This window comes from Castor canadensis, chromosome 16 (assembly GCF_047511655.1).
Source record: "Castor canadensis chromosome 16, mCasCan1.hap1v2, whole genome shotgun sequence".
NCBI classification, from domain to species: domain Eukaryota; kingdom Metazoa; phylum Chordata; class Mammalia; order Rodentia; family Castoridae; genus Castor; species Castor canadensis.
Genome location: NC_133401.1, coordinates 51,187,280 through 51,206,887, shown reverse-complemented (window position 1 = coordinate 51,206,887; position 19,608 = coordinate 51,187,280). Strand labels below are relative to the sequence as shown.

The 19,608-nt window shown below is 44.9% G+C and overlaps 1 protein-coding gene and 1 non-coding gene across 5 annotated transcripts in view; both read right to left on the bottom strand.

Moving 5' to 3' along the window:
• Tnfaip8 (TNF alpha induced protein 8) overlaps positions 1 to 19,608 on the bottom strand; it is a 100,740-nt gene that overhangs the window by 39,291 nt on the left and 41,841 nt on the right. The window contains exon 2 of one of the 4 annotated variants that reach the window (XM_074057021.1): positions 11,170 to 11,301. The exons of 1 other annotated variant lie outside the window; for it this stretch is intronic. In XM_074057021.1, the coding sequence (XP_073913122.1) occupies positions 11,170 to 11,173 (4 nt within the window). In that variant the 5' untranslated portion in view covers positions 11,174 to 11,301. Of the gene's footprint in view, positions 1 to 11,169; positions 11,302 to 16,790; positions 17,372 to 19,608 lie in introns of those variants that run through there. 2 more of the 4 variants (XM_020168523.2, XM_074057022.1) reach the window with 2 other exon arrangements.
• LOC141418287 (U6 spliceosomal RNA) lies at positions 3,519 to 3,630 on the bottom strand. Its single transcript, XR_012442970.1, has one exon. It is a non-coding gene; the product is annotated as a U6 spliceosomal RNA (small nuclear RNA).

Sequence of the window (19,608 nt, the reverse complement as noted above, 5' to 3'; positions counted from 1 at the left end):
CACCTTCTCAGACTGTATTACTTCTCTGGGATGAGACCTTCAAAGTCCTCTCTTCTGGTTATTTTGAGCTATGTATCATTTTACAATGAAATACCTCTAGAGACAAGCCAAGTGTATTATCTGGTTCCAAAGAAGTAGCAACTCATTACCACACCACTTATATGGTAACCCTTACACTAACCAGAGGATGGGGTATTGTTTTCCAATGTGATAACTTCCAAAGAGGTTTTCAAAACAATTCTCAAACAGTTTTTTTCTGGATATATGACTCTTCTGTACTCTTAGCCCAATCGGTCCCTTAACATCTCATAAGTTATGGTGGTGTGGTCAAAAAATAGTGCCATCAACATAGTAAAAATGTCGATACTCCCAAAAGTAATCTACATGTTTAATGCAATTCCCATCAAAATTCCAATGACATTCATTAAAGAGATTGAAAAATCTACTGTGAAATTTATATGGAAACACAAGAGGCCATGAATAGCCAAGGCAATATTCAGTCAAAAGAACAATGCAGGAGGTATCACAATACCTGACTTCAAACTATATTACAAAGCAACAACAATAAAAACAGCATAGTACTGGCACAAAAACAGACATGAAGACCAGTGGAACAGAATAGAGGACCCAGATATGAAGCCACACAACTATAACCAACTTGTCTTTGACAAAGTTGCTAAAAATATACGATGGAGAAATAGCAGCCTCTTCAACAAAAACTGCTGGGAAAACTGATTAGCAGTCTGCAAAAAACTGAAACTAGATCCATGTATATCACCCTATACCAATATTAACTCAAAATGGATCAAGGATCTTAATATCAGACCCCAAACTCTCAAGTTGATACAGGAAAGAGTAGGAAATACTCTGGAGTTAGTTAGTAGGTATAGGTAAAAACTTTCTCAACAAAACCCCAGCAGCACAGCAACTAAGAGATAGCATAGATAAATGGGACCTCATAAAGCTAAAAAGCTTCTGTTCATCAAAAGAAATGGTCTCTAAACTGAAGAGAACACCCACAGAGTGGGAGAAAATATTTTCCAACTATACATCAGACAAAGGACATATAACCAGAATATATAGGGAACTTAAAAAACTAAATTCTCCCAGAATTAATGAACCAATAAAGAAGTAGGCAAGTGAACTAAACAGAACTTTCTCAAAAGAAGAAATTCAAATGGCCAAAAAACAAATGAAAAAATGCTCACCATCTCTAGCAATAAAGGAAATGCAAATTAAAACCATACTAAGATTCCACCTCACCCCTGTTAGAATAGCCGTCATCAGCAACACCACCAACAACAGGTGTTGGGGGTGGGGGGAAGGAACCCCTCTTACACTGTTGGTGGGAATGTAAACTAGTACAACCACTCTGGAAAAAAATTTGGAGGCTACTTAAAAAGCTAGACATTGATCTACCATTTGATCCAGCAATACCACTCTTGGGGATATACCCAAAAGACTGTGACACAGGTTACTCCAGAGGCACCTGCACACCCATGTTTATTGCAGCACTATTCACAATAGCCAAGTTATGGAAACAGCCAAGATGCCCCACTACTGATGAATGGATTAAGAAAATGTGGTATCTATACACAATGGAATTTTATGCAGCCATGAAGAAGAACAAAATGTTATCATTTGCTGGTAAATGGATGGAATTGGAGAACATCATTCTGAGTGAGGTTAGCCTGGCCCAAAAGACCAAAAATCGTATGTTCTCCCTCCTATGTGGACATTAGATCAAGGGCAAACACAACAATGGGATTGGAGTTTGAGCACATGATAAAAGCGAGAGCACACAAGGGAGGGGTGAGGATAGGTAAGAAACTAGCTAGCATTTGTTGCCCTTAACGCAGAGAAACTAAAGCAGATACCTTAAAAGCAACTGAGGCCAATAGGAAAAGGGGACCAGGAGCTAGAGAAAAGGTTAGATCAAAAAGAATTAACCTAGAAGGTAACACACACGCACAGAAAATTAATGTGAGTCAACTCCGTGTATAGCTATCCTTATCTCAACCAGCAAAAACCCTTGTTCCTTCCTATTATTGCTTATACTCTCTCTACAACAAAATTAGAGATAAGGGCAAAATAGTTTCTGCTGGGTATTGAGGGGGTGGGGGGGGAGAGGGAGGGGGCAGAATGGGTGGTAAGGGAGGGGGTGGGGGCAGGGGGGAGAAATGACCCAAGCCTTGTATGCACATATGAATAATGAAAGAAAAAAAAATAGTGCCAAACTTCTCAATTTTAGCTTGGAGATACCCAAAATGTGTGCCAGTGTGCCTCAGGGCACTATAGCAAGCAAACTCACGAGGGTGTTGCTGTGCATATTTGAATTTTAGAGGGACAGCCATACCTGGCATCTCTCAGACATTGCGGGAACTCCAGTCAAGCCAGACCACAGCTCAACAACAGCTTATTTCTGTGTGATGACATCATTTCTTTCCAAAAGGCAGGTGTATGATATAAAGCAAGTGTTGTACGAAAAGTGACCTGGAACAAGGAAATTAGGGTAGCAGGAGCCAGTCTGATCTGAAGGTTTGAGAAGCTGTGACATGATTGGTGATAAATCTGTTTCACACCCCAAATCCATCCCATTACCTGCAGTGAGGAAAGGAAGAAGGGACCAGCCCACACAATTCTAAGTTTCCCTCAGGTGACTTGTGGCAGAGTGGCTCCAGTGAGTCCCCCCTTCCCCTAGGAACAGTGGTCCTCAGCATGGTAGAGGGTGGGTTTCCAGCAAGTTCTACAGCACAGCATTGCATTACTCCTCTGCCACACAGAGACCGGTGGCCAGCCACCTCCTGAGTTCAAGGTTGAGGTTGGGAGCGCAGAGAAGCTTGTGGAGTGCTAGGTGTCAGACCTGGGCAGGGGCTCTCTACTTCTGACTCCTTCTGCTTAATGCTTCTTCTAGTAATTTACTTTATTATTACTACTGTTATTTTTAATTGTGATAAAATATATGTAACATAAAACTTGCATCTTAACCATTTTTTAGTGTACAGATCAATGGTATGAAATACACTCACATTTTGTATAAACGTTGCCTGCCATGCATCTCCAGAACCTTCTCATGTTGTAAAACTTTTTTTTGAGGGGAGGAGGACAATACTGGGGTTTGAACTCAGGACCTTGCACCTGCTAGGCAAGAGCTCTACTACTTGAACCTCATCCCCAGTCCTTTTTGTGTTGGTTATTTTAGAGACAGGGTCTCACTTTATGCCCTGGCCAGCCAGGACAGTTATCCTCCTGTTTATGCTTACCCCAGCAGCTGGAAAGACAGGCATTCACCCCCCATACCCATCTGTTGGTTGAAATGGGGTCTCACTAACTTTTAGGCTGGCTTCCAGCTGTGATCCTTCTGATCCACACCTCCTGAGTAGCTTGGATTACAGACATGAGCAACTATGCCCAGCTGTAAAGGTGGTGTTTGATGGGCTATTTTCTAACTCTAGAATTTGACTACTATAGGTTAACTCACATAAATGGAGTTATTCAGAATTTACCTTTTTTCTTCTCCCGATATGGAATGCTTCACAAATTTGCATGTCATCCTTGCACAGGGGCCATGCTAATTTTCTCTGTATCATTCCAGTTTTTTTTAAGTATATGTGCTGCTGAAGCAAGCACCAGAATTTGTCTTTTTGTGACTGGCTACTTCACTTGGCATAATGTCCTCAAGAATCATGTTGCAGCAGAAGTCCCTTTTAAAGGCTGAATGATATTCCATTCCATCTCTGTGTCACATATGGTTTATTCATAATTCCAGAGATGCACACATGGGTTGCTTCTGCCTTTGGTCATTGTGAGCAACGCTGCTGTGACCGTGATGCACAAATGTCTCTGAGACCGTTTCTACTACTTTGAGGGTGTGCCCAGAAATGGGACTACAGGATCATATGGATTTTGTGTGAGTGTGTGTATGTGTGTGTGTGTGTGTGTGTGTCTGTGTGTGGTACTGGGGCTTGAAGTCAGGGCCTTCACCTTGAGCCACTCCGCCAACCCTTTTTGTGAAGGGTTTTTTGAGATGGGGTCTCATGAACTATTTGCCCTGGCTGGCTTTGAACCACGATCCTCCTGATTTCTGCCTCCTGAGTAGCTGGGATTACAGGTGTGAGCCACCGGCACCTGGCTCATGTGGCCATTTTTAATGTTCTGAGGAACTGTTGTAGTGTTTTACCTGTTAACACTTCTGTATTAAACCTTTATGTTTGAATTACTGGATAAACTGTTAGTCTCCTGATGGGACTTGGATGAGAAATGTAGTAGTAAATAAAATAAAAGACACTTTTTTTATCTTTTAATTTGTCTGTTATTATCTCATAGGATTACAAAGCTATTACTACATAAGTATTGAGTTGTCTGAACCTAAGCACTTAATTAATGAAACTGTTAGGTGTCCCTTTCATCCTAGAAATGACATGAAAAAATAACCAAGACACTAGGGTGCCATGAACACCTGGGAACCTGTGCTCTGGCTCACATATTTCCCAGTGTCTTTACGATCTGTCTGCTTGGATGGCTCACAGGATCATGACACCCAAGGGCATCCTTTTCCCTCCAGGCACGGACAGACCCATCACCCCGCCTGGACACAGCATCTTGATTTTCATTACACATTTTACATTAAGTTTTTCCCCCCCTAGGCAAGAATGGCTGGAGACCACTGATGATTATCCTTCACTTATGCTGTGTCCCCTTATCTCTAGTTTAAGAAGACCTATAATCAAAATACCTCCTAGAAAGACCTCCTGTTCCTGGACTGGTCTGTCAAGCCATCATCTCCACTTGACATTGACTAAGATTTTAAGTTGGTTTCTCTTAAGCAAGACCATGGGTTGAAAATTCAAATGCCTACCAAGGGAGGCATCCACAACTGCCACAGCTAGGGGTACCTCAGTTCCCACGCTATGTAGGCCATACAGATAGCCAGTCTGTGCCAGGGCTCCACTCCCAGAATGCCTGCTGGCATGCCTTTTCCCAAAGAAAGCAACCAAAGTGCAAGTGGACAGGATAAGTGCATGACCATGTGCCCACATGCTCCCAGCTATGAGTGGCTTACAAGTAAGCAATCATTCAGAAACTTCTGACACTTGTTTCCATTAACTGGAAGTGACTTCAAAGAACCTTAGGATGAATCATGCCCCCTAGCAGCCCCACTGTGGGGGGCAGCTATGTCAGGCTGAATTTTCCACTGTGCTATACCTTCTTTCTGTCCCTCCCCAAGCCCTGCTCAGGCCCCCACTCCTCCATAGAGCCCATGAAAGCCCACAGTGAACTTCTACTATACTTAAGTAGTAATCTTGATGTCAGTTGTCTTTTGAGGCAGATAACTCAGCTCTATTATTTAAAATACAACCACCCATAAATCTAACAAGTTTCCAAAACTTCTGATAGAAAACGAGTCCAGAAGAAAATAACTGTGACAGCTGCAAGCCTTCTGTTTTACAGCACTCAGGGAATAGACAGACACCCTTCCTTTGACATTCTTGCAAACAGAGTGCTGAGTCCACGCTTGTACCAACGGGCTGTGCATGCCTTAAGAGACGCCTCCTAGCCACTATCCACCCACCACAGTAGCCATAGCAACCATTAACAAGATGGACTGAATGGAATTACACTTCCCCTGGTGGAATTTCCAGGTCCAGCAAGATGGGGCAACAACCGGCCATCCTCAGATGGGAACTTTGTTTCCTTTAAAAACTATATCCCAAGTGGCCACCTGAATCCAGACACTAATAAGTCTCAGATGGGAATTCCACACACCTCTCTTTTGGCCTGAATTTCTTTCAGGCAGTAAACATTCTATTAAGCAAGTCTCCTAGGAATGACTGGCCTTCAGAGACTGGTATTGTTTACAATATGCTGTGAATTTAAAGCCAATTTGGGATCCATCATCACACAACATAATTAATTTTGTCATCTGTTTTCTTCATGGCTGAAATCTGTTAATGTAAAAGGCAGCAATTTATAAAAGCTGACTTCAGAGGAGTAGGACTAGAATAATGGTCACCAAAGGCAAGGAAGGAAAGAGGGGAGGGGTAGAATAATGGGCACCAAAATACAAGTATATGGGAAGAGTAAGTTCTAGTGCTCTACAGCACAGTCAAATGGCCATAATTAGAAGAGTTCAAAGCTTCTCATCATAAAGAAATGATGATCATAAAGAAATGATGAGGGATGGTGGTGCACATCTGCAATTCTAGCGTGGGAGGCAGAGATAGGAGGATCATTGTTTGAGGCCAGATGGAGCAAAAGTTACCATGACCCCATCTCAAAGACAAGCTGAGTATGGTGGCATGCATCTGCAATCCCAGCTACTCAGAGTGGAGGCAGAAGGATCACAGTCTAAGGACAGCCTAAGGCAAAAGCTGGAGACCCTGTCTAAGAACAAACAAAAGTACAAAAGGGCAGGGGATATGGCTCAAGTGGTAGAGTGCCTGCCTAGCAAGGACAAGGACCTGAGTTCAAACCCAGTACCACCAGAAAAAAAAAAAAAGAAAAAGAAAAAAATAAATCTTTAAGGAGCTGGAAATGCTAATTTCCTTGATTTCATCATTACACATTATATAACATCCATTTGTTACACTGTAACTCATAAATAGGCACAAATATTGCATCAAAATTAAAAAATTAAAAAAAAATACCACCTTGATTGTCCCAAATACATTCTTATGTGGAAGGAAGAAGTATCCCCCCGGCCATCTCCCCAAATTCTAAATCAGCAATCGAGTTTAGACCCAAACGTTTCATGTGCTTTAACGAAGCTATGTCAGTCTCACAAGCAGTGGTAAGTATAATTTACCAAGCTGGGCACATTACAGAGCACGTCTCTGCTCATGTACGCCTCGCATGGTGGTGCTTTCTAGCCAGTAGAGTTCTTCTGCACACCATCACTGACCCTCTCCACAACCTGTAAGGAAGAATTCTTGGGTATCAATGGCAGTGCTCGCTTTGAGGAGGCTACTGCTCCTCAGCAACATGAAGTGACCAGCCCACAGCCACCTCACTAGGCCAGTGTGAGTCAGACTAGAACACAGCTCTTCTCTCCTCCTTCCATGCTAGCTTTTCTCTAGCATGGTGCTGCTGGTTGAGCAAGACACAAGTTTTCATTCTGCAAGGCAAACCCGGCAGATGCCCCAGGAGGAGAGGGACACAGAGCCGGGAGGAAGGTGGAAAGAAAGTGGACTTGGAGGCGACTGAGGGGAAGGCATTAGTAGAAAAGGGAAATCCAGAGGAGGAACAGGTGTGGCAACAAGGCGGAGGGAGGACTCCACATTGCGGTCTGAGTCTGACTGACGTCTGAGGTCTGAGTGGGCACCTCTTAGGCTCACTTCCCCCATAAGGGGCTCTATCCAGGGGTGCAGCGTCTTCTCTGCAGCTCAGTCTTTGCTGAGAACATTTCCAGAACTGGTATGACAGGTGACCCCACTCTTTTCTTAACAAAGGCACAGCACAAGCTATTTTGAAGCAGATTATTGTTAAGCATGCCTTCTGTTAACAGAGACATGAGCCTACTTTTGCTCACTAAGTCTAATAAAAGTTGTCCTTTCTCATTTTCTTTACACCCAGCAAAAATTTCTGCCTATTTCCAAGGAACAAGAAGAGGAAAATGATCAGGATTTCACATTCTTTGTATTTTATTTTTTTCAAACAAGGTTTTATTATTGATCCCAGGCTAGCCTTGAACTTGTGATCTTCTTGCCTCACCTCCTGACTGCTGGGATTACACTATGCTCCACCACACCTGACTCTTCATTCTCTTAAAATGCTCTAGAACTAGAGCCCATTCTAGCACACAGGTCTACAGAACAGACGGAACACCCTTAACACAGTGCAGCCCTGTTTTCAGATGGTGGGGAGAACCACTGGGTTCTAAAATAAATTAAGTAGCATTGTATGCATTTCAAATCATCTTGAACTTTTCTTAAATGGCCCGAGAGTCTGTACATGCACAGTAATCTGTCAGTTCCTCAGACTCTTGGTCTGTCCCTCTTCAGTTATCACTCAGATGTTCAAGTTCTTGCTCCACGACACTGACCAACTCCTTATCTCCCCTTCGCCTGGCACCTCAATGACGTGCTTCCTGTTTTCTGGTGGTCAGACCCTCAGTCTCATCCACACACAGCTTCACCAGCAGGTGGCCCATCATAGTTCAACACAAGCAGTGCAGAGCTACTGCCTTGTATGTCAGAGGCTGGATGAGAGTGGTCAGGATTTCCTTAGGACCGTCTTCTCCAGCAGGAGAAACCAGGAAACCAGGAAGAAACCAGAAATGCACTATCTGCTCTGGAGGAAGCTGCAGATGTTACCCATTCAAACCAGGAGGAGATCAAGATCACTACACAAGGCCACTCCAAGCAAAAAGTCAGAGAGACCCCACCTCAACAAACAAAGCTGGGCATGGTGGCCTGCACTTGTAATTGAAGCTGTCAGGGAGGCATATGAAGGAGGATAAGGGACCAAGGCCTGTCCCAGGGGAAAAGCATGAGATCCTATCTGAAAAATAACTAAAGCAAAAAAGGGCTGCGTGTCTCAAGTGGTAAAGCACTTGCCTAAGGCCCTGAGTTCAAAATCCTGTACCAAAAAAAGATCCATAGGATGGTGAGATGGCCACTGGCTAATGAGCCTTCAAGAAAAGGAATTTAGTAACATGACTAGAGAAACCAGATTGCAAGGGGTTGCAGAAAGTACCAGCATTAAGAAAGTACAGAAAGCACTGGTGGACGGTCCATTTGTTCAGGAAGTGTCCCTGAAAAGAGCTGAGTGTTCCCTGCCGAGAAACCATTATCAAAATTACATGAGTAATTACACGTCCACAACTCCAACACTAGCCAACACCAGGCACAGGAAAGCTGGGTGCTGTGGATCCCTTACAACAATACATTTGCCAGAATGTGCATGGACTCTGGCAGGAGTTTGAATCATGCAAGTAAAACAGGATAACCTCAACAACCGCCCCCCATGTCCCTGTGACTGGTGCTGGCCAGCAGGTCTAAACCCCAGGGACAACACAAAGTATCATTTCTAAGGCCCTGGGAGGCTCCCAAGCCCCCAGTGTTCCTCTGAGCACCAAAGGAGGCACCCTCACCTGAGAGGTGGTACTTGAGGTGCCCTCTGTCCTGTTTTTTGTTCTACCATCAGGTTCTTGTAAAGACACAAGCATTACTTGGAGGGAGACCAACACCCACAAGTAATTGAACTTGGTCTCTGTCCCTCCCAGCAGAGGGGAGCACTCTGGGGTACCCTGTGCAGGAAGCAGAGATGTGGAAATAAAGAATGCAGGAGGATTGGAAAGAGTGAACACAAGCATGTCCGCCCCAACTCTGCCCTGGATGCTAATGCCAAGACAAGATGAAGAGGAGGGCTATCTCCAGTAGACGCCTGGCAAAGCAGAAGCGCAGGCTTTAAAACTTAAAGGTCCTTTATCTTTTAGTCACTCCCCAGGTCTTTACATGATGTAAAATACTCAGAACTGTTGTGACTGAGATTTCCATCTCTGCTTTTCTAAATTGATTGAAGCCTCCAAATATGGATTCTTTAAAGGTATTTCCAAATTGTGGAGAAAATTACATTGGCTCTCTTATCCTGGAAACGTTCTTCTAATCTAAGGTAAAAGCTGAGGTCATTACAAAAAATGAAGCAGTGAAAGGCTCCCATCCACAACACCTGGCATCTCTGGCAGTAACGCTGAAGTCAGTTGGCTGATAGCCAAGCCGTGCACTGGTAGCTGGAGGTCTGAACATGGCCTGTGGAACAATCTCCCACCAGACATGGCTTCTTTTGCACCTGCATTTCAGGACTTTCAGGGGACCTCTAAATCTGCCCCAGGCCTCACAGCTCCCTCTGACCACATGGAGCACTATTTACACTTTCCAGTCATTTGCCTGGTTCCTATAGGACTTGAAGTTGGGGATCCTAGTTTCTATGATGAACATAAAAACACAAATGCAGAGCTTTTCTAAGTGGAACATGGTGAGTTATTGAGCAAGTGTAGGTAATAACAGTAAACCACAACACTGTGTAGCAGCATGTGACCAGACTCTTCACAAAGCAGGAGTGCAAAACACCAGTGAGGTTGCCAGCCCTGGAACAAACCATGACTGTGGCTTTGAAACCACTTTTAAACAAGTACCTGTCACAGGTCACCACCTGACCTGGCCTCATGTACACTACTCCCAAGCAATCCCCGACATCTGGATGTTCAAGAACATAAGCCTTGTGGCTGGTATCCAAATCTGGCTTGGCAAAAGATACAACCTCTCCATTCAGTGAGCTGTGGCCATAAATGTGCTTCTGTGGTACCCAACTAACAACAATCAATCTGCAGCAATTCACACCAGGCACTGGGCCAGGTGAGCTGCCTGGTAGCTATTTAAGACATTTGTAGCATGCAATGCAGAGACCGTGCCATCACCCATCTGTTTGAATTTTCTGACAGAGGACTCAATCCCCTGCCCCTATCTCAGTTCCTCACAATACTTCCTATCATAACTTGCACAAAACCCTAGAATCAGACTACTAGCACTCAAAGGATGGATTATTTTGATAGATAAAATAATTTTCCAAATATGGTAATTAAGGTCGTATCTTTACAATGGAAGGCTGTTCTTTACAGGAATATGTGGTTTTATTATATAGTTTATAAAGAAAAATTTTATTAGATTCCAGTGTTTTATGGTGACATAAATTAGCACAGGCTGAAAATCTGTCTGCAATAAATTTTCTCATCTTATTCTAACTGTTCAATGCTAGTCACTCACGACTACAGCCCCTTGGGGATGCTTTCTTGGTCTTTGAGATCTTCAGTGCTGCTGTGAGTCACAGAATTTGTGTCTTTGCTCTCTCTGGTATTTCCAGACTTCTGTCACCAGGGGTCTGCCATTCCATAGGCAGGGCCCCATTCACTATATCTTACCACAGCCAGCTACCAAACAAGAAGCAATTTAGTGGAAAAACAGCATGAGAGCAGGCCCATGCAGTGGACATTGCGACCACATCCCCATCTGTGTGAAAAGCAGCCCTGACCATAACTGTAGTAATCCCACACCTCTTGTCATAGAACAACTGGTTTGGGCAACCTGCCATGGCCACCCCGGACCTCATGGCCAGCACACCATCCACAAAGGCATCAGAAATTTTCTAGGGACGTCTGGACATGTCACTCACTCATCTGACAGCCTCCAGAGGCCAGTTCTGTCTCCTTCTTCACAGTGTGTTAGGAATATGGAGTCTAGAAGGGCCACATAATCTTACACCGTGAACAAAGCCAGCTCAGGAGGAAGCTCGACCTGAGGCAAACTAGAAAGGAAATGGGTTCCTGACATCAGTAAATGCTAAATCAGATTTCATCCTAGTTAGTGAGCTAGTAAAAAGCGCTCCTTCGTGTGAGCCAGTCTAACTTGGGTTTCTCTTTTCTTACAGTGAGAGCCATAACAGATGTACTGGAGCAGCTGAGCAGAAGTAGCCTGGGAAGGTTTCTAATCTTGCTACTGGCCTCACCACATTCCCAGGACCTGAGGGGCAATGGGTGAAGGAGCCAGTGGTGCACAGCTGACCCCACTAACTCCAGCTAGCCTCCTAACAAAAGCCAGTGTGTAGCCTGGAGAGCCCCTCTCCCACAGGGTGAAGCCCAGCAGGGGAACAGATAGCAGAGTTCCAGTCTGGGGAACCTCAGTAGCACAGAAGAGCAGAGACCTGAGCATAAGGTGTGGTCTTCATCTTCTTGTACTCACAGGGGCCTCACCACCCCCAGGGGTTTCCAGACAGACCCCATGGGCGCATGTCCTTGTTTTTTTTTTTAATTTTTATTTTATTTATATGTGCATACAATGTTTGGGTCATTTCTCCCCTCTTCCTCCCCCCCCCCCCCGCTCCCTCCCTTACCGTGCCTCCCTCCTTTACCCTCCTTTACCCCTCGCTACCCGGGTATCCTTGTTACACTGAAGGTGGCTACCTGACAGGGGCAGAGGAGGCAGGCCATGGAGGGTCGGACAAGATCCTGGGAAGGGTGTGTGTGTGTGTATGTCTGTGTGTGTGTCTGTGGGAAGGTCTATGTTTGTGTGTGTGTGTGTCTCTGTATGTGTATGTCTCTGTGTCCGTGTTGGTGTGTGGTGTGCCTGTGTGTATATGTCTGTGTGTGCTGTGTGTGTCTGTTTCTGTATGTGCGTGTGTTTGTGTGTACTTGTCCATGTCTGTGTTTCTGTGTGCATGTGTCTGTGTATGTGCACATACATGTGTCTGTATGTGCTTGTGTGTGGTATGTATGTGTCTGCGTGTCTCTGTGTATGTGTGTGTGTGTGTGTGTGTGTGTGTGTGTGTGTGTGTGTGTGTGTGTAAGCCCCATGTGCCAATAGAGGTTGGAGCCAGTGGCCAGGTCAAGTCTACCTGGGCTTCAGGTGTGGTGAGGAGTCCAGAGGCAGAGGCAGTTAAGGACAGAGATACTATTAGGTAGCTAGCAGGAGAAGGGTCAAATCCACAGAACACATTCATCTGTTAAGGGCAAGCTGAATTTTTGCCTTAGAAAGTGTTTAAAGTCAGCCCGGGGTGGAAGTTCATGCGTAGATCCAGTCTTCGTGAGGCTGAGGCTGGCGGATCAGGAGTTCAATGCCAGACTTAGCCACATAGCAAGACCTTGTTTCAGAAAAAAAAAAAAACAAAACCCAAAATACCAAGAAAGTACTCCAAGTCCATGTGGGGTGCTTTTAAGCAGATACACAGGACAGGGCTAATCACATTTCTGCACCTCACTGTGGTCTTCCAGCTGAAATACTAAACCCAACAGAAGGGCTTTCTAGAAGCAGAGTCAATTAGGGTTTTACTCAGACTCTCTTTTGCAGCACCTTTAATGGGGTCCTTCCTTCTCCATCTCCCATGGACAGCAAATACCCCGCTTGAGACAGTAAGCTGAAGTTGTAGAAACTGGTCCTAAGGCCTACTGCGCACAGTGTCCCCCATAAACACCTGCATGCTGTTGGGCTTTACTGTCCTATGGACACTGAGTTTTAATCATGGAATTTCCTCCAGCAAGACTCATTCTTAGGTTCTCACCAAATCCTACTAGGGGAGCTCCCCAGAACTACCACTGTCCTAAAATACCCACACTAACAGACTGCAGAAGCTCGTGTCAGGCTCCTGTGTGCTCCAAGAACTTTATAGGAAGGACTGATTCCAAATATGCAAATCAATGCTCACCCTAGTGACTCAAGCTGGTGGAATTTCAGAACTCATTTATAGACAACATATATACACGCTTCTAATTCCAGCATTTGGGAGGCTGAGGCAGGAGGATCACAAGTCTGAGGCTGAGCTATATAGTCAGCCTGACCTACACAGCAAGAGCTTTTCTCAAAAACCAAAAAAGTAGACAACACATACAAATGAATTCATGGAATCACCTTGATTGGCCAAAAAAAAAAAAAAAAGTGGGGAGGCTATACAAACCAACATGAAGAGGAACACAATGATGGTGTGAATTTCTGTTCTCTATAGTGGGAGCTCCAGGACTATAGAAGAAGGGAGGAGAACAATGCAAGAGCCCAGGACGAGTTCCAAATCACTCTGTCTACTGGATACAGGACAATTAAATAAGAGGAGATATAAAGTCATTCTTGTCTGTACTTAGCCTTGGTCTGACTGTCATCACAGCATGTGTGAGAGGAGCTGGCCTGTGTCCAGAGGATGCCAGGTATAAGGCCTAAAGAAGACTGAGGGAGAAAGGCTGGAGCAGGTCAGAGAATAGCAAGACGAGCAGGTGAAGCCTCACAGGAACCATGACTCTACACTCCCTCCTCAACTACCCCAGCTTTCAGATTTATTTTAAATAATTCTTACTGCTAAATCTTACTTTCATCCTGAGGGTGTCAGGCAAGGAACTGTGACCAAACATCTTAGGACTGGAAACTTTGTCTCCCATTAAACTTCTCCCAAATAACCTAAAAGATGAATCCAGACAAGGAATAAGTTGGCTTCATAGAATTTAGGTTCTTGGGCTTAATGGCTGACGGGTAAAGAATGACTGGGAAAGCCCAAAGGATTTGTCTCCATGCCAAAACGAAGGAAGCCAGCATTTGGCAAACACTCCCCTGGGATAGAAGGAGTGGTTGGGTGATTGTGGGGTCTCTATAGTTGGGGAGGAATCCTGTGCCAGAGGAGCTACCCTGAGACACAGCAGTCAGAAGAGCCACAGCATTGCTTCCTTCCCTGAATTGAGCTTGTGTGTAGTCACAGGTCCCCACTAGGCAAGCAGGATGGGGAGCACAATGGAGAGGAGAGGGAGGTTTTCATTCCAACTCTGGCACCATGAGGCTGGATGACCATGGACCCTCCTTTTGTACACTGAGACCGGACTGGGTCCTGTGGCTTTTCACCTCATGCCCAGCGCACATCCAATCCAGTACAGATGTCACTAGGCCTCACCTATTCCACCCCACCTCTCTGACCCATCTCTCCTCTTCTCATTAGTCCCACTACTGTTTTTGGCTGGAACATACAAGGCCACTCTGACCCCAGGACCTTTGCAGCTGCCTGCCCAGTGCCTGGAACATTCTGCCCCAGGATATCCTGGGTTGGCTTCCTCATACCTCTGAGGTGATTCTAACACAGCATTCTAGTGAGGATTGACTCACAATTGCAAACCTCTCCACCCCATCACCCCCCAACACACACACACACACACACACACACACACACACACACACACACACACACACAGAGTAACCCCTCCCTCCAACTTTAAAACTTTCCTTTTCTCAGCACTTACACTGTACTTCCTGCAAATTTTACTTAGTTTTCATGCTAATGGTCAGTCCCCTCAAACAGAGCATCAGCTCTCCAAGAGTAGGCATCCTGTCTGCTCTGTTCAGGCTGTGCCCAGTGCTGGAACCTGCAGGAATGCTCTGAGCTCTGGCTGCAGAGGTGGACGGAGTGCTGGCTGCTCGAGCGTGAGGTCTACGGGCTGTGGTGCCCATGGACAGAGGGCTCTCTTCACCAGGAACCACATGAGAAAGCCAGCCAAACCAAGTGACAACGCCCAGGGCCAAGGCCAGTTGTGGCCTGCATTTGCTGTGCTGTGGAATGGCTCAGGTACATGCCTGAGCTAATGGCACTCTCAGCAAACAGAACATGCCATCCATGAGAAATGCTTGTTATTGGCACCAGCTGCATATTTCTGGAGTCTAAATTAATATCATTTGGAAGAAGCACAGCTACACCCTTTCTCTAACTCGTTTAAAATTCCTGGGGAAAAAAAGAAGTGTGTTTTCCTGATGAAGTAAGAAAAGGCAGTGGTGCACACATGCACTGCAGACAGTTCCACTAGGTGGCAACCCGAGAGGGACAAGCTGGTGTCCAGGGGGACATTTACCAGGGCACAGAGAGGCCTCACTCACCACTCTGCCCTTGGGCTCTCAGCTTGGCTCACGTACCCCCTTCCTCTTCACTGTTAGCCTACTTTCAACCATTAATTTACAGTCTGCTCTCAGATGGTTCACACTCACTCGTGAATATGTGTGACTTAATCACTGCAGCCTGCTTGGATGATTCTGCTTCTTTCTACCAAAATTCCTTACTTTCCCTCTTTTTGGAACTCTACCCAAAGCTCACTTCTTCCACAAAACCTTCCCAAGCAAACCTGGCTCAGCTCCTAACGGTATACATGCCGTGATGGGTAGCCACAGACACACAGCCATTTTTATACCCTGGATAGACTGGGTATACATAGATCTAAGGTAGAAAGGATTACAGGTACAGCTCTGGCACCCAGTAGACAGCTACTGATTTAATATAAATGATGGGCAAGTGACCACATTTCATTCAAGAGAAGTCATGAAGTAGTGTGGCTGCCAAAGATTCAAGGGTTCAAGAGACGAGGCATATAACACCCACCTATGTTTTCGAATTTCTAGCTTTCCCTGGTGTTCAATCTAAGCTCCAGAAAGCCTGTCTTTGAACTGGGGATCTCCTGCCTTACTCGCCCCAGAGTTGGGATTATAGACATGCACTGGCATGCTTGGCTTTCAGAAAGCCTCTCAAGCAGAAAAATTTTAGATAAACTTAAGCAAATACTATGAAGTCTTCAACAAAAGTACATAAATACCAATAAAACTTCCAAACTTTATTTTTGGCGGTACTAGGGTTTGAACTCAGGGCCTCATGTTTGCTAGGCAGGTGCTCTACCACTTAAGCTACTTTGCCAACCCTCAAAAGCTCTTTTTTAGGGCTTGGAGATGCAGCTCAGTGGTAGAGTGCTTGCCTAGCATGATCAAGACTCTGGGTTTGATCCCCAGCTCCACAAAAACAAAAACTATTTCAATCTTTCATAATTTTTCAATTTATCTTAAAAACAGTCTACTTGTAGCAGCATTAAGTATGGCTAAAAACAAGACCAACATGTTGTTAAAATTACAAAAGGGCTTGTAATAAGGTAAAATTGCTTTCTGATTGTTAGAGAAAAAAAGGCAACAGTAATATTGTGACAATTACACAACTGGGTGAATAGAAATAAACTCCGTCCTGTCTCCAGGTCACCCTATGGTGTGACCATAATAAAAATATGTGGAAAATAAATATAATAATAAATAAATAATAAATATGTGGAAAATGTACAAAAGAATTTGGAGTAAAAAAAAAAATCTATCTAATCTTTTCTGAAACATTTGCTCACCAGTGAAACTGTCGACCTGTAAACCTCAGAGGGCCTCTCTACTCACAGTGCTCATGTTTGTCTCCCTCAGCTCAACACTTGTTCCCCACACCTATGCAGCCCACCCCATAGAAAAGCAGTGCTTTACCTGGTGGTCACAGCTCAGTTCTTGGTTCCGGCTCCCTGGGACACAGCAGCACCATGTGACCCAGTCACCTGAACAGTCCACCAGATGCTGACACAGACACTGTGCCCACCATGGCGAGGGGAGTCAACTCACCCCGGTTCAGCATTTTCTCCCTTATTCAATCAGGACAACTTTGCAGTGTCTTTGGAGAGTCACGCAGAGTTGAAGAACAACAGCCACCCTGTTGACATGGACTCCAGGGCATCTGCTTCTTTTCAGGAAGACTTCAACCTCTTCAAGGGTAACTCAGAACAACTCACAGCATCCTTTGGAAAAATCCTCCACAAGCTCACTGAACAAGTGCACAGGAGACTGGTCAACAATGACCACTGTTAAAGTCGTCCTGCTTGCTATTCTGGATGCTGGGTTTCGTCACCTACAGTGGAATGCATTAGGTAGCCTTTAATCCTGAGTCCAGAGAGATCTTCACATTGACAATGGGGATGGATTGGCAGCTGCCTACACTCCCTAACTGTAAACTACAGCTACATGGTAACACAAGGTTGCCTGTAGGCAAACTGGAGTTATTTCCAAAATCAAGCAAAACAGGAAGTCTCATGTTTCAACATGCTAGAAAAAAGTAGACACTCAAAAGAGAGGGAAAAAAAGGGGGGTGGGGGGGTGGGGGTGGAGAGTGCCCCATTCACAGATGCCTGGAAAAAAAGAAAATAATTTAAAAAACACACCTCATTCCTATGTGGCCAGTATAAACATGAATGTCTATGAATAGTAAGTATTGCTTAGAGATATTTTGTTCTCAGGAGACTAGGGAACATCATCTGAACAACACTGCTACTTAAAATCATTAAGTTTTCGCTTTTGAAGAGAATTTGAGGATGTGTAAAGAATCTAAGTGTGAGTATATTCAATTACACACAATACACACATGCACACAAAAGGCATGTCTCCATATGTATGATCTCATTGCCCCTTTTAAGACCACGTTTATTTATCTAGGGGTTTGGCAGTCACCAATATCCACAAATCTCTCCCCTATCCAAGCCCACCTGGTAAGATTTTGCCCACACCACAGGAACCACCATGCAATGAAACTTTTTCCTGGTGAACTCAATGAAGTGTCTGGTCTCGGCCTCTTTCTTTAGCTCCTACAGAACCTCATTTGAACTTTCCTGGCAGCATATGCTGGCACACACCACAGTTGTCCCTATACTATCTTTGGTGGTATATCTATCCTACTCCTCACTAGATGGTTTGCTTCTTGATTTTATTTTTATCCTCTGTAGCAGTAACACTCTGCCTTGAGCCTATAGACACCCAGTGGAATAAAATAGACAGCTCTCCAAAGTCTGCAAGACCTGGCTCAACTTCCACTTATGCCAGTTTCAAATTTTGTAGACTCACAATATCACCTACACCACAGAACTGCTATCAAAAATTTAAATAAAATTGTCTGAAGCAAAGAACATGCTGTCCAATGGAACAGGGAGCTCTCCAGGGGTAGTAAGCATTATTACTGACCCAAATTAAATAAAATGCCTTCTACTCTTTAGCTTACATTGTCATGTGACTGACTCATAGAGGTGTGAGGTATGAAGTCACACCTTAGAAACCAACCTTTGTGCTTTCAAAAGTGTTATCTCCCCAAATTCTGACTGGCCCACAATATTATGAAATGTCATCAGGGATTAGGGGTCAAGAAGATGTCCAGAGAAATCTGACTTCCTACAAGTTCAGGAGTCTAAATCCCAATTTCTTCCCAAACTTTGATTCATTGTCAACATCAAGAGTCATTTACAAAGAGCAATAATGCTACATCTCAACAGAGGTAGTCAGCAGTACTGCTTTGTTCACTGCTGGGGGCAGGGGGTGGGCTTAGCAGCACAGTGAGGCTGTAGGGAGGGGAGGCTGGATGAAGAATCCCACAGCCTACATGAGAATACCGGTCACCAACATGGTAGTGGTAGCAGAGCCCTCACATGCTCCAGGCCCAGGCAGGAGGCCCAGGGAAGGCTCCCACAGGGTGGAGAAGGCGATAAGCACCACAGCCTCAGGGATCAAGGGCACTCACACCAGAAGGTACTCACACCTGGCAGGGCCCTCCTAATTTCAGAAAGAGTTCTCCAACAGCAGGAGAATGAAAAGCAAGACATTTCCTTACAACATCACCCTTTTTTCTTTCTTGATATCAGAATATCTAGATTACTCATGCTCAGACAGTCCTAGCATTTGGAATTATGCTCTGCTCATCCCACTTCATTTGGGAAAAAATTAAAAAGTCACATAGATAAATTGCAGAGAGACCCTCAAGTAACTGTGTGGATAGTCAAACCTCAGAATAGCCTTATGTAAGAAAACAATCCAACTTTCCAGTTTCTGTTGTAGGTATGAACACAGTTCTTCCGTGCTTCCCCAGGACTTGCAAATTCAGCCATGCTGAGTAGGTTCAAGATCAGCAAGCATTACTGACAGCTGCCCCGTGCAGACTGGGCACCAAGCTCTGTAGCAGGGAGGAAAAAGTGCCCTTCCAGGACCTCCATCCACATAGAAACTGTCCTGCAGCCTTGGGACCAAAGAATCTGTCCAGACGAGGCCTTGTTGAGGTGATTTGTGCTTGGGGACACAGGTGACTCTCACAGGGCTGCTCAGTACCCAGTCCTGGGGAGGACAGTAGGCACTGGCAGTCACAGAGGTGCCCAGAGCTTCACAGTGAGACAGAGCAGATCCTTGTTTAGAAGGGAGGGCCATCTTATCAGTGCTTCTTCTCCACCTCTGTGAAGTCACATGACATGGCCATGAGAAAACCAGATCCTCCTCTTCT